The sequence below is a fragment of the Trichomonas vaginalis genome, chromosome IV (assembly GCF_026262505.1).
Source record: "Trichomonas vaginalis G3 chromosome IV, whole genome shotgun sequence".
NCBI lineage: Eukaryota > Parabasalia > Trichomonadida > Trichomonadidae > Trichomonas > Trichomonas vaginalis.
Window position 1 is genome coordinate 998,711 of NC_067206.1, and position 14,643 is coordinate 1,013,353.

General features: G+C 33.4%; 2 protein-coding genes and 6 pseudogenes across 8 annotated transcripts, besides 3 other annotated features; 1 reads left to right on the forward strand and 7 right to left on the reverse strand.

Annotated features, from left to right (window-relative positions):
* Nucleotides 1–14,643: part of a mobile genetic element that runs on past both edges of the window.
* Nucleotides 1,388–1,824, reverse strand: TVAGG3_0005970 (annotated as a pseudogene). The gene has a single exon. A coding segment is annotated over exon 1 (437 nt).
* Nucleotides 1,914–2,388, forward strand: TVAGG3_0005980 (annotated as a pseudogene). Its single transcript has one exon. A coding segment is annotated over exon 1 (475 nt).
* Nucleotides 2,674–2,940, reverse strand: TVAGG3_0005990 (uncharacterized protein; the record flags this gene model as incomplete). Its single annotated transcript, XM_051219777.1, has 1 exon — nt 2,674–2,940. The coding sequence occupies one exon, from the start codon at nt 2,938–2,940 to the stop codon at nt 2,674–2,676; it is 267 nt and encodes an 88-aa protein (XP_051104763.1).
* TVAGG3_0006000 lies at nt 4,351–5,317 on the reverse strand (annotated as a pseudogene). The gene has a single exon. A coding segment is annotated over exon 1 (967 nt).
* Nucleotides 5,487–6,283, reverse strand: TVAGG3_0006010 (annotated as a pseudogene). The gene has a single exon. A coding segment is annotated over exon 1 (797 nt).
* Nucleotides 6,689–6,817: a terminal%2Cinverted (terminal inverted repeat of Maverick transposon ID:TVAGG3_0006020).
* Nucleotides 6,689–14,643: part of a mobile genetic element that runs on past the window's edge.
* On the reverse strand, nt 6,818–7,054 carry TVAGG3_0006030 (uncharacterized protein; the record flags this gene model as incomplete). Its single annotated transcript, XM_051219778.1, has 1 exon — nt 6,818–7,054. One exon carries the CDS (start codon nt 7,052–7,054, stop codon nt 6,818–6,820), a length of 237 nt encoding a protein of 78 aa, XP_051104764.1.
* Nucleotides 8,295–9,324, reverse strand: TVAGG3_0006040 (annotated as a pseudogene). Its single transcript has one exon. A coding segment is annotated over exon 1 (1,030 nt).
* TVAGG3_0006050 lies at nt 9,659–10,289 on the reverse strand (annotated as a pseudogene). Its single transcript has one exon. A coding segment is annotated over exon 1 (631 nt).

A 14,643-nucleotide genomic window follows, 5' to 3' on the forward strand; every position in this document is an offset into this window, starting at 1 on the left:
ATTTCTGTTGCACAGTTCTGACCCCAATGCTTTCACTCACTGAACCATCTTCACTGTCATAACATATGTTAAAAGCTTTATGAAAGCCGTCTGTGCTACACTCAAAGTCAGCAAAGAAAACGTGCTCAGGAATGAACTTGCACTTATTTTTATTTACTTCTTTTGACTCGGCTTTCTTCTTCAGTTGTACACAATACTTTGGAGCATATGTCAAATCTTTAAATGGTGCAAGGTTCTGTTTATATAAGTCAGTCGTATATGTGAAAAGTTCTCCATAAAAATAGGTTCGAAATATTTGCACTCCCACAATGTTTTCATAACATCCCATAACGGTGTTGTTCTATCATAACGAACTACATATTTGTTTCTGTCTCTTTGTATAAATCTTCATCTGTTTCTCAATGTTCATTCCACCACACTCCTTCAAGATTTCTATATAGTTGCGAATGAAATATGTTGTCATTGGTAATCTTTCATTTAGCATGTAGTGGTCTTCAACAAGAAGTAAGTCAATAGTTCGAACAGTTTCACATTCTTTTGGTATGTATCTCTTTATTTCATTATGTCTTGAGTCATTGAAGTAACCAATGGTAACATTAAATGCTATACCTGTTGCGTCAGAAATTTCTTGTACTTTACTTTGAGGAAAGTCTCTAACACGAATGACTTCTCTCATGTGGTCAATAGTTTCTTCATTTACTCCAGCCTGAATGCAAGCATAAACGAAACAATTGTCTTCTGTCATAAGTGTTGCAGTTCTTTGTTCAGTTCATTGAAGATTTGGTAGCGTTCAAGATTTATAGGTAATGTGCAAAGATACTTCCAGAACTGACCGCTTCTCTTTCTTATAAAACTTCTTTTCACCATTATCTTTCCAAAGCTTTCTATAAGTGCTGGGTTTCCTGTTTGCTTAAGAGCTTCCAAAAATGGCTTTCTGGTCATTTGTCAGTGTGCTTTCATCTCTATATGGTCTCTTTTTTGGTTTGCCTTTCTTACATCTGACATCGTTAAGCCTTCATATTCTGTTAAATCATACATCTTTATTTCAGTAGATTCTTTATGTTTGTTAAGAAGAAGTCATAGTGCATTTCAACAATACCTGCAGCATTTGCTTCTATCTCTGATATAAGTTCTCCTTCAAGAGCTGATGTAGTAATGTTCCAATATTATTGAGGTTTACGTAGAACATTCATACTTTCCACAAGTTTATAACATACCATCCATCTTTGTTGGGAGTTTATTTTAATCTTCTCTAAGAGTCTCATGAAAACCTTACCGAAATGTTTGTGTAAGTAGTCTCTGTTTGGTTCATCTAAAGCTTCGATGTTAAAGTCAATGAGTCTATTGCCTGTCTTAACATTCCTCTTCCTATTCTCTTCATCTTTCTTTAACCATCTCTCACCTTCTTTTGGTTTGTCGTCAATGGAACGAAGGACATCGTTAGCTTTGCGAACTTGTTCTATAGCGCTCTTAAACATCTCTCTTCTCTGTTGTTTCAGTGTGTCGTCTCTTCTTCTTGTTTCACCAACGTTTGCATTTGTTATGTCAAACATTTCTCTTCTTACTTCATGAGGTACTGAACGTCTATGATATAAGTCAATAGCAACGTCATTTAAAGGAAATGCTCTTGCATGGACTTCGTCCTCGCCGCGTTGCGGCTTTATGAACTCATGAATTCTATCATAACTTATTGCACCATTATAGTCATTGAGGATGTCAGCGAGTGCTTTTTTGTTTGTTGCGTAATGCTTTGCAACATCTATTAGCTTCTGTAAGAAGTTGTTTTATTTCCGAGTGTTCTAACTTAGACAACTTCCGATACATCTTTAGTAGGAAATAAAAAAATATTTTTTGAAAAAATTAGATTAGATTTTTTAAGTTATTTTTCAAAATAATTTAATATTTTTATTTTAATGAAACACATGCAAGATTGCAAGTTCTTTTCATACAATGCTCTCGCTACTGCCATCAAGAATGAGTTCAATAATGCTTCAAATGTTAATGTTATCTTTAACAAGAAGTTTGTGAAAGAATCTAAGTTTGGTCAGTATGTCAGACCATTAGCTATCGTCATTGACCGCAAACGTTATACTTCACAAGAGTTAGCAGTAGTTTTGAAACAAAAGAGTTTCTTCGTGAATGTCAAAGATACTCATTATACTGTCATAAAGAACTCTAACGTTGACTTCTTCAGTATTGCTTTAAATCTTTCCGAACAGAAAGAATATAAGAAGGTGTGAAACATCTGTGAAATATTATCCTTCATCTCTGAAGACAATAACGAACAAAGATGTTATACAGAAATTCTTACCAAAGGTTGAAGAAGCTTCTATTGACATTGACGAAGGAAGTGAAATGGTTGAAGAAATAGACCCTGAAGCTTTATAAGAAAATTTATTTTTGGTTAGTCTTCATATGGATATTTTACAACAATTCCCCAATGTATAAACTTTTCATACGCTTTTTCATAAGCTTTATATACCTTCAGAAATTTTGCATAATCTTTAGAAGCATTTAGATATTGTTTAAATGCTTTGTATGTCTTCAGAAATTTTGCATAATCTTTTACATGTTGTTCGTTCTCTTCTTCTGTCATGAGTTCCGAATATTCTAAATTCATGTTCTTTCATATGAGATAAAATTTTATAAAAAAATAAAATTAACTTAGATTTTTTATTCTTCCTCTTTGAAGTTATTGAAATATTCTGTTATTTTTTCCTTCAGTAATGTTAAGTCTTCTTTGAATGTAAGTATTGTACAACCTTTGATGTCATAGTGTGTTTGAGGAAGAGTATTTTTGACAATTTCCTTTATTTGTTCATTCGGTGTCATTGAAATCGGTAAGTTTTCACGATAGAACCAGTTTCTGTCAGATTTATATATCTTAGCTAAGTCATAAAAGCTCTTGTTGTTTCTTCTGACTAAATGTAACATAACCATATCTTTATCTTCTTCTTTCTCCAACTCTTAGTATATATCATATACTTATAACTCTTTTCCTTTCCTTTTGGTACTGAACGCGGTATTCTTTTCTGTATGCTTTTGTCTTTGGATTCAATGACTTCATCTTTTGCTTGAAGTTTCTTTTCCAAACTCTCCACGTTCTGCTTTATATAGTTCATTTAACATCATGAAAATATAACAAGCATAACGAGGTGAAGCCCACATTGCTACAGCATTTACTAAAAGTCTATGAACATAATAACCTTTCAAACCAGGAGCCAAATTCTTGCGATTTTCGTACGGAATCTCTTCTCTCGGTTTTCCGAGGGAAGCAATCATATGAGGAAATTCTTCTAAAAGTTCTTTTGTCTGTTGTTTTCAAACCAATGATATGCTTGCTTTGTAGAACGAAGAGCGTTTCATTATACTTTGCATCTGGTACATATCGTCTTTGACCGAACGAATGAGTCTCAATTGTTTGTTATACTGTATGTATTCGTATTCTTCATTTATGGCTTCATGAACGATAGCAATTGTTGTGTTCTCTAATGTTGACATTACTGTCTTTACATACAAAATAAAAAAAATTGTTAGAAAAAAATTAGCGTTATTTTCTGACTTTCACAAAAGACCAAAAATAAACGCTTTACATGTATTTTTCAGCAACTTCGTCAAATAATTTTATAGCTTTATCTATCTCATCTACTTCAAACGTTTCTTTACCTTTCGTGGGAGCACCATACATTTTCTCAAAAACTTCAAGCAGTTCTGTTTCAGCAGCTCTCATATCATTAACAAACACAACCTTGACTCTATTGACTGTACTGTCATATCTTTGAGTTTATATTATATGTCCTTCCTATCTTATATCTTTTTGCGTTGAAGTCCTTCGGTTTCTGAACGATATAAAGTAAGCCTTCACTGCAACGTTCTGAGTCGAATGAACCATATGTTATGAAGTTATATCCAACAACTGGGTCTAACCATAACAAAACTATTGGTATAAGACTTTTGTCTATAAGATATGCTCTTGTTCCATGAAATGCTACTGATATCATAAGCTCAGGATTTCTTGTCAAAATTTTCTGAGTTGAAGCATTTCTAACCCAGTCGTTTGTTTTCTTTTCAGATGGAGATATAATGTCTGACAAAGAATATTTGTTGTATTTCTTTTGAGTCTTACGTTTAAATCACCTATTCTAACCACTTTGGTGTCATTGTCTATCTTTCTAACTGTTTCAAACTCAATGTTTGTCATTACTGTCTTTACATACAAAATAAAATTTTTCTTAGAAAAAATTAGCGTTATTTTTCTAACTAATGAAATTCATTATTTTTGTGCTGAATTCAATAAAAATAATGTTTAGGTGAAGAGGTGAGATTTCACCTCTTTTTTCACCTCTTTTTTCACAAGCGTTTTACATGAATTGTACGATGTATATTTGAAATCCTAAACAATTTCGTAGCTTCTATTTCTTCTTTTAGTACATTGAATGTTTTAATCATGCCGAAAGTCTCTTTATATTTCTTCTTGACGTCAGACAGAAGGAAATCTTCTGCTGTTGGATAGTTTTTATTAAGAAATGTCAACATATCCATTTTATCTTCTGCTGGCTTTTCTGCTTCTTTCTTTAAGTCTGCATAGTCGTTTCGCATTCTTTCTATTTCTTTGACTGAGTAGTTATATTTTCTTATTGCTGCTTTACATTTTGAACATTGCGGCATCGTTTTTGCGTATATACATTGAAACATTACCAGCTAAAACAACTAAAGCGTCAATTGCTCTCTTCATCTCAAACATAGCGGGTCTTATTTGTTCGTTCCATACTTTGCCTCTTCTATCTTTATCTCTTATTTCCCAACACATTTTGCAACTAATGAAAACAAAGTTATCGTATGTCTTAAATTCTTCGGATTTGTAAAGGTCAGAAATATTTTTATAAACCATATCGCAATCTTTGTCCATAACTTTATGGTTGCAATGAAAAACCAAGGAATTCATAATTTACTTTACGTATGAATTTCTTAATTTCTACTGAGTCAGTTGCTTTGACTTCAATTTCGTCGAATTCAGGAATAGTTCGTTTTTGCTGCTGAATTTCAGGTAGTTTAGGCAAATGGTCGATGAGGTCCTCCATTTCATAAAGATACTGTTCATTTGTTTCATCTTTCGCACTACAGTCTAAATTACTTGTTAAAAGTTCTTGCTTTATCATCTGGATTTCTGTTTCAAAAGTATATGAAGAAGGAATAAAGCTTTTCATCTCTATCAACATTGACGTAGGATTCATGACTAACGAGTTTGGTGCTGTAGTTGTGGACAGAGTCCCGCCGTTCGCAGCTTGAATGTTGTTGTACCGATTGTTGAAATCATATCTTTTATACAATAAAAAAAAAATAAAAATAAAACTAACTTTATTTTTCTATCTTAAGGAAATTCATGAAAATTCGTGAGGGTGAAAAAACAGGTGAAAAAAAGAGGTGAAATCTCACCTCTTCACCTAAAACATTATTTTTGTCTGATTTACATCTAATGAAAAAGTTTAGAAGAATTTTCTTATTCTTCTGGCATATTTTTTATCTTTCCAGTACTCCCGCTCTAATGGTCCCAGATGTGTTGGCTTTGACTCTCTCAAGTTCTTAGATGGTATAACATCTTCAACGCCTCCTTCATATCTTACTTTATAAGTGTCATTGTTTATGTTATAGCCAAGTATTTCAATAACCACTCCTCGCTTTGCTTCGTCAATGGTTTCAGCAAGTTTGCCATTACTACTTTCAACTAATTTATGACGAGGATAAAACGCAAATAGAGTCGTCGGCAGCTTTTATAAGATATCCATTACCTTGCGTAGAGTCTACGATATAATAGTTTCTACTTAACCTTAAACGTTTCTTTGTCAACGGCTTGTCGTCAAGAACTACACGAACTTTTGTACAAACGAGGGTAAATTGTGTTGAATTTCTGATATTTTGTGTTTGACTTCGTTTCTTTTGTATATACTTTTCTTCTTGTTGTTGTGTCATTGAATTTGGTGTATGTCCTGTTGTAGAGTGTGTTGAGGAATTATATACTTCGAGAAAATGTTTCATTGTTTCTTCGGTAAAGTCTCGCTCTTGGTTTAAATCTCTGAGCGTTCTTATGAAGCGGTTTATGATGCCGAGTATGTTATGGTTATGGTCTTAAGTAGTGTAGTGAGTTATGTTATGCTTAATGAGAAAATCTTGATTTCATTGCTGAGGTATGCACCGTCTTGGTCTGATGTTAAAGCACTTGGGCTATGTCTGCTACAAACTTTTGTAAAACTCTTAACACTTCACGAGTTCCTTTATTTTTCATTGGATATGCATATGCTTTGCGAGTGTTAACATTAATGAAGATGAGGAATGATGGCTTTCTTCCTTTCTTACTCTGAACGAGAGTGTCAAATTGGTATGCGTAGTTAGTATACAAGTCTTGGGTATGGTGGCACTGCGTTCCACCTTACCCAATACTTGTGAATTTGACACTTTACAAAACCGTTAACGTATATTTTACAACATGAACGCAAAAACTAACTTAACCTTAAATATTTACAAAGCCGCCAACAATTTCACCTCACTATCGTTCTCACTAACAACTTCACTAATGTTCTCATAAATTTTCCTCAATATCTTCATCATCAGTGTTAACCCTATTGTAGTCATACTTGAAGCCATAAACTTTCTCTAACTTCTTAACGTACATCCAAATAAAAATTTTCAGTAAAATAAAAAATAAACTTAAAAATAAATGATATCACCACCCTCACACGTATGAAAACATAGCACAAAAATAAATTTAGGTGAAGTGGTGAGATCTCACCTCTTTTTTCACCCTGTTGAATTCATTGCTTTATAACTCTCTTCCTTTCTCCAACTCTTCTAACTTCTTCTTAAGTTCAGCAATGTTGTCCTCATGAAGTTTAATCTTTCTCAAAATTCCTTCTCTATCTAATGGTTGCTTTATCTTTCTAAACTGAACTCTACCATCCTTCATAGTATGAATGTAAAAACCTTCTGGAATAGTTCCTGATTTAATGTATTCTACCAAAAACTTTTTTTTCATTGCTTCAGTGACTTTAGTCGTCATTTTACTCTAAGGTGAAGATAGCACAGCGATAATGGATTTCATGACTTTTTAGTATTTCATGCAATCTTAACAGATAGCCTTACAAGTACTTCCAGTGTCCCTAGCTGTCCCTCCTTTTTATATAACTCCATGACATTTATAATCTCGCGAAACTTAACAGGTAGCATAACAGATTAAAATCAGATGAGGTTTTGAACCAAAATTTCTAAGCAACGTTGTCAAGGATTTTGAGGAACTAGGGACAGAGTGTGGCAAAGTCCAAGATTTAATTTATCTTCATCTGTTTCATCAGCTATCTCATCTAATATGCCAATATTTTATTCATAACTCGTGGCAAACTCACTAACTTTCATTATGTTCAGCTGCATGCTTCATCTGATAGAAAGTATGACTTTCATTAACTCTGTGAGATAATGAAAACTACTAGGGACAGAGACCATGGCAAAGTTTATGACTTTCATTATTTCCAGAACTTAATGAAAACTACTAGGGACAGAGACCATGGCAAAGTTCATGATTTAATTTATTCTCTCACTAACAACAAACACAAACTCCAACACTAACATCAAGTACTAACTTCAGCACAAATGACAAACACTAACAACAAACACAAACTCCAACACTAACATCAAGTACTAACTTCAGCACAAATGACAAACACTAACAACAAACACAAACTCCAACACTAACGACAAAAATAAATGTCCTCACTTCTTAACAAAGTAATATGTGCTTCTTACACCACCATAGCTCAAACGTTTCTTTTCAAACATCGATTGAAACTTATTTTGAGCCATTGACTTTAGTCTCTTTTTCTTCAAATACGCCAAGAAATCTTCTTCACATCTTTTCACTTCATAGCCTTCTTTAAACTCCTCCTTGTTAAGTTCTATGAAATCCTTTATCTCATTCTTTGTTGCAATGGCTTCTTCACGAACGACATCGTGAACTATTTCAACACTGTTCTCATGTATGACCTCCTCACTGTTCTCATGAACTATTTCAACACTGTTCTCATGTATGACCTCCTCACTGTCTTTCATAAGCGTTTCAAAGTCTCCTTTACTCATTACTTCAATCTCATGCTGTTCACAGTAGTACTTAAACTCACTGTATATGTCTTTGTTGTATGTTATATTGCTTCCCATGTACTCCATGAATTTTTCAAGCACTTCCTCATAATTCACTGTTTCTTTCTTTCCACGACCTTCTAATATCATACTTGCTTCGTAAATATAACTTCTTGCAGAACCGTCTCGCTTTCTACTTCTCTTCACAAATTCTCTCATCTTGCCACCAAATACATTTGAACTACATGCAAAGAATTCATTCTCCTTCGCAAATTCTTTATATCTTCTGTAGCACTCTGTACAATTCCATCCGGATACAAACTTTTCATAGAACTCCTCGTAAAACATTTGGTAAGGTGTTTTGTTCATTTCGATGAGTTCTTGTTTAGCCCTGGTGAATGGTATCTTCCTTACATCAAATTCACTTAAATCTTTCTTCATGAAGTACGTCAGTAAGTTTGAATAAAACTCTTCATTAAAGCTTTCAATGAGATTTGAGAAATATTCGTAATTTCCTTTGTATCTGCTGCTTACGTCAATGACAACAAATCTTCTGTCGTCTTTGTCAATCTTTACTGAGTTGAAGTTGTTAGATATCATGATGATATTACAAACATTCTCTATCTTTCTTACTGGCTGACACTTCTGATTTAAGTCCAACTGAGTCTCTGTTACTATTGACTTTAGTGCGTCGTGGTTCATGACCTTAGACGTATCGCATGAGCTTAGTTCATTGCATACGATGAGCTTCATGTTCTCAATAGCAGCATTGAATCTACCAACCACATTCTCTATTGCCGTTATATTATTGTTGGCGTACTTGCTAATGAGCTCGCATAGAACATTACTAAGTACATTCTTACCAGTTCCTTGCTTTCCTATTAACAAAAGTACTGTTCCAGTCTTTCCACAAGGATTTTGAACGATGTAGGCGAACCAGTTCAAAACATACTCATAAAGCTCTTCATCCTCATTACATATGACATCGTGAACATGTTTCAAATATCCTTCAATAACGTTCTCATCTACTTCATTCAGTACCTCATACTCATATCCTCTGAAATAGCTGTAAATGTCATCTCTTTCGTCAAAGAATCTCATGCCTGACTTCATAAGATAGTTCTTGTTCTGACCCGCTTCATAAATCATCAGTGCGTTCACATCCTTCTCCTCAATACGTCCTACATAAATACTCTTCATGAGCTTATTGAATTCCTTGCTATCTACTGACACAAGTGTTGTTGTGTCTCGTATTCCATCATAATCTTTCACTAGATATGTCATACGTGCTCCGTCAATAACAACAACACATCTTCTTAAGTCATTTATAACACTAGCTATGTCAATACCGTCCTCACTCATGTACTTATTTCTTCTCAAGTCCTTTAGTGTGAAAGTGTCTCTAAGTTCTATTTCAAGCAATTCATTTACACATCCTTTGCAATACTTCTCTATAAAATATTTCTGTCGTTCTTTACTAAGTTTTTAACAGCTCTGAAGAACCATGTGTTTTGACTCAAACATCCTTCACAACTTCTCTCATTCATTCCTAGTTCTTTCATGTCATTATCTTCAACCTCTATGGTCTCATTGACTAAGGTCAAAGGGTTCTTAGTCATTGCTGGTCTTATCTGAAACAATGTTTGTGCAACAGGTTTAACTAGTTCAGCAACGTCCTTCCTTAATATGAATAGCTGTTTCCACTCATCTTTGCTAACAGTTCTTTCATAACCACTGACAGTAATGATTTCATTTGCTGACCTTAGACACTTATGTTCTATCATTTGTATTGCTTTTGTGTAAGGCTTTCGTGAGCATAGGTTGTATATGTCATTCCTGCAATGTTCATTCATGCCAATAGTACTAAATCCTTTCTTTGCTGTTGAATGCATAATATCCATTAGTTCCTGTGTTCGTATTGCTGTCTCATAAAATACAACAAGACCTTTGTCATCTATGACGTACTTACCGAAAACATTGCTTATATTCTTTAACCATGAAATAACATCCTCATTCATGCTGTCAAACATGAAGTAAGGTCTTACATACTCTTCACTTATAAGATACTCCACAAAGTACTTGTTAAGCTCTATGTCCTCGTGAGCGATTTCATTAGGTTTGATATTAGTTCCTTTTGTCATTGCTGTCATGTACTTCACTCTCATAGTTCCTTTCAATAGCGTAAAAGTACTTCATTGTTTCATAACTGCTCTAAATTCTGTTCAAAATTCGTACAACATAACTTTTAACATTAGTGAAAGAACATGAGCGAAACAACAACATCTAACATTACAGAAGAAGTCAATGACAATGCCGATGAAAACATTACAGAAGGAGCTAGTGAAAATATTGACGAGTTCAGTGAGGAAGAAGATATTGAGGACGTCAATGAGAACGTTAGTGGGGAACAAACTCAATGGGAAACATTGAGAAATCATGAAGATTATGAGATTTGTACGACATATCCTTTTACTATTCGTCGAAAGAAAAACAAACATATTAAGAGTGAATGCTTAAATAATCATGGTTATATTGAGCTTAGTTTAAACAACAAAATATTAAAGCATAGAATTATTGCAGAACAGTGGATTGAAAATCCAAACAATTTGAAAGAAATAGACCATATAAATCATGATAGAACGGACAACAGAATCTCAAACCTTCGTTGGTGTTCTAATCTGAAAACAATAGAAATAAAAGCAAGTATGGCGATATAGTTTATGAGTTCGTTGATGAAATATCTGACGAAGCTGTTGAAATAACAGATTATGGTAAGCATTCGTTTGAGTTCTACTACTATGTTGAGAATGAGGACGCATTCTATTATTATACAGGTCTTAACTATCGAAAACTTCATATAAACTTTACAAAAACAGGTGCTGCTTATGTTTGTATGATAGATACAGAAAACAAGAGAGTAATCTTATGCATAACCAAATTCAAACGCTTGTACGGCTTCATGTAGGACAAACATTATTTTTCAACACTAACGCCAACACGTAGGACAAACATTCATGACTAACATTACTGTATAACATAAATGTTTGTCATGATTTATCGTAAATGTTTTGTCATGATTTCATCGTACATGTTTTGTCATGATTTCATCGTACATGTTTTGTCATAGATTTCTTCATCGTAATGAGCGTAAATGATTCAAAAATATATTTTAGGTGAAGAGGTGAGATCTCACCTCTTTTCTCACCTCTTTTCTCACCTCATTGAATTTTCATGATTTCTTCATCGTAAATGTTTTGTCATAGATTTCTTCATCGTAATGAGCGTAAATGATCCAAAAATATATTTTAGGTGAAGAGGTGAGATCTCACCTCTTTTCTCACCTCTTTTCTCACCTCTTTTCTCACCTCATGAATTTTCATGACTTCTTCATCGTACATGTTTTGTCATGATTTCATCGTAATGAGCGTAAATGTTTTGTCATGATTTCATCGTAATGAGCGTAAATGATTCAAAAATATATTTTAGGTGAAGAGGTGAGATCTCACCTCTTTTCTCACCTCTTTTCTCACCTCATTGAATTTTCATGATTTCTTCATCGTAAATGTTTTGTCATAGATTTCTTCATCGTAATGAGCGTAAATGATTCAAAAATATATTTTAGGTGAAGAGGTGAGATCTCACCTCTTTTCTCACCTCTTTTCTCACCTCATTGAATTTTCATGATTTCTTCATCGTAAATGTTTTGTCATAGATTTCTTCATCGTAATGAGCGTAAATGATCCAAAAATATATTTTAGGTGAAGAGGTGAGATCTCACCTCTTTTCTCACCTCTTTTCTCACCTCATGAATTTTCATGACTTCTTCATCGTACATGTTTTGTCATGATTTCATCGTAATGAGCGTAAATGTTTTGTCATGATTTCATCGTAATGAGCGTAAATGATTCAAAAATATATTTTAGGTGAAGAGGTGAGATCTCACCTCTTTTCTCACCTCTTTTCTCACCTCATTGAATTTTCATGATTTCTTCATCGTAAATGTTTTGTCATAGATTTCTTCATCGTAATGAGCGTAAATGATCCAAAAATATATTTTAGGTGAAGAGGTGAGATCTCACCTCTTTTCTCACCTCTTTTCTCACCTCATGAATTTTCATGACTTCTTCATCGTACATGTTTTGTCATGATTTCATCGTAATGAGCGTAAATGTTTTGTCATGATTTCATCGTATATGTTTTGTCATAGATTTCTTCGTATATGTTTTGTCATGATTTAATCGTATATGTTTTGTCATGATTTAATCGTAAATGTTTTGTGAAGAATATAACAACCGCCTGAATTCAGACGGTTGCTTTTTATACAAAATTCACACAGGAAAATTCTTGAGTTTTGGTTGAAAGAATACGGTCAAGCCAAAAGTGGCTCGACCTCAAAACAAACATTTTATGAGCTTACTAAGGCATTTATGAATGAATTCAAAGGTATTTGCATACATCCTGACCTCGTTCATTTTGTTGCTGAATGGTGCTCTGTAAAGTATGCATTTTATGTCAAAGATATTATGGACTCCATAGATAAGAAAGTTCATGAGAAGTTAGATGAAGAAGAACTCGAAGATACAGTAGAGAATGCAAAACATTTTTGACGAAGTGAAGATCTTCACTTCGTCAAAATGTGATGCAAAAACAAGCATTTTATGAGCTTACTAAGGCATTTATGAATGAATTCAAAGGTATTTGCATACATCCTGACCTCGTTCATTTTGTTGTTGAATTCAGCAAAAATAATGTTTAGGGTAGATGGTTTTTAGGTGTCACTACGTCACCATGTCACCAGGTTAATTAACTTCTCTTAAAATTACTGACAACATGACATTTAGACAACAGTCCAGGAAATAAACTTCTTCGTAAATGTTTTGTCATGATTTAATCGTAAATGTTTTGTCATGATTTCATCGTATATGTTTTGTCATGATTTAATCGTAAATGTTTTGTCATGATTTAATCGTAAATGTTTTGTCATGATTTCATCGTATATGTTTTGTCATGATTTAATCGTACATGTTTTGTCATAGATTTCTTCATCGTAATGAGCGTATATGTTTTGTCAAACATGAACGTAAATGTTTTGTCATGATTTAATCGTAATGAGTGTAAATGATTTCATATAATTGCTTACCTCGGAAAACCGAGAGAAGAGATTCCATATGAAAATCGCAAGAATTTGGCTCCTGGTTTGAAATATTATTATGTTCATAGACTTCATCGTATATGTTTTGTCAAACATGAGCGTATATGTTTTGTCATGATTTCATCGTAAATGTTTTGTCATGATTTAATCGTATATGTTTTGTCATGATGATTTCATCGAAACTAAACGTATATGTTTTGTCATGATTTCATCGTACATGTTTTGTCATGATTTCATCGTAATGAGTGTAAATGAACCAAAAATAATGTTTACGTTCATGTTTGACAACAACACAGGAGGAAGGCAGTTATGAATTATTTTTGAATAACTGAAGGTGTCACTACGTCACCATGTGTCACCAGGTTAATGAACTTCTCTGAAAAAGTGTGACAACATGACATTTTGACAACAACACAGGAGGAAGGCAGTTATGAATTATTTTTGAATAACTGAAGGTGTCACTACGTCACCATGTGTCACTCGGTTAATGAACTTCTCTGAAAAAGTGTGACAACATGACATTTTGACAACAACACAGGAGGAAGGCAGTTATGAATTATTTTTGAATAACTGAAGGTGCTACCATGTTACCATGTGCTACCAGGTTAATGAACTTCTCTGAAAAAGTGTGACAACATGACATTTTGACAACAACACAGGAGGAAGGCAGTTATGAATTATTTTTGAATAACTGAAGGTGTCACTACGTCACCATGTGTCACTCGGTTAATGAACTTCTCTGAAAAAGTGTGACAACATGACATTTTGACAACAACACAGGAAATAAATGTTTACGTATATGTTTTGTCATGATTTCATCGTAATGAGCGTAAATGACCCAAAAATAATGTTTAGGTGAAGAGGTGAGATCTCACCTCTTTTCTCACCTCATTGAATTTTCATGATTTCTTCGTATATGCTTTGTCATGATTTCTTCGTACATGTTTTGTCATGACTTCTTCATCGTAATGAACGTAAATGATTTGTCAAACATGAACGTACATGTTTTGTCATGATTTCTTCATCGTAATGAGCGTAAATGATCCAAAAATAATGTTTATGTTAGAATGTTAGATCTAACACCTTTTCTAACATGTTTTCTAACATGGAGGATTTCATTAGATATAAATATTATTTGGTGAAAGTATCCTAAAAATATTTGATGGACTTTAACTAAAATAATGTTTAGGGAAGAATGTTTATATCAGATGAAACAGTAAAGTATTATATCTATTAAATCGTCTATGATGTAAATTGTGTATAGAATGAAATGAAGGAAGAATATTTATATCTAATGAAATCCTCCATGTTAGAAAACATGTTAGAAAAGGTGTTAGATCTAACATTCTAACATAAACATTATTTTT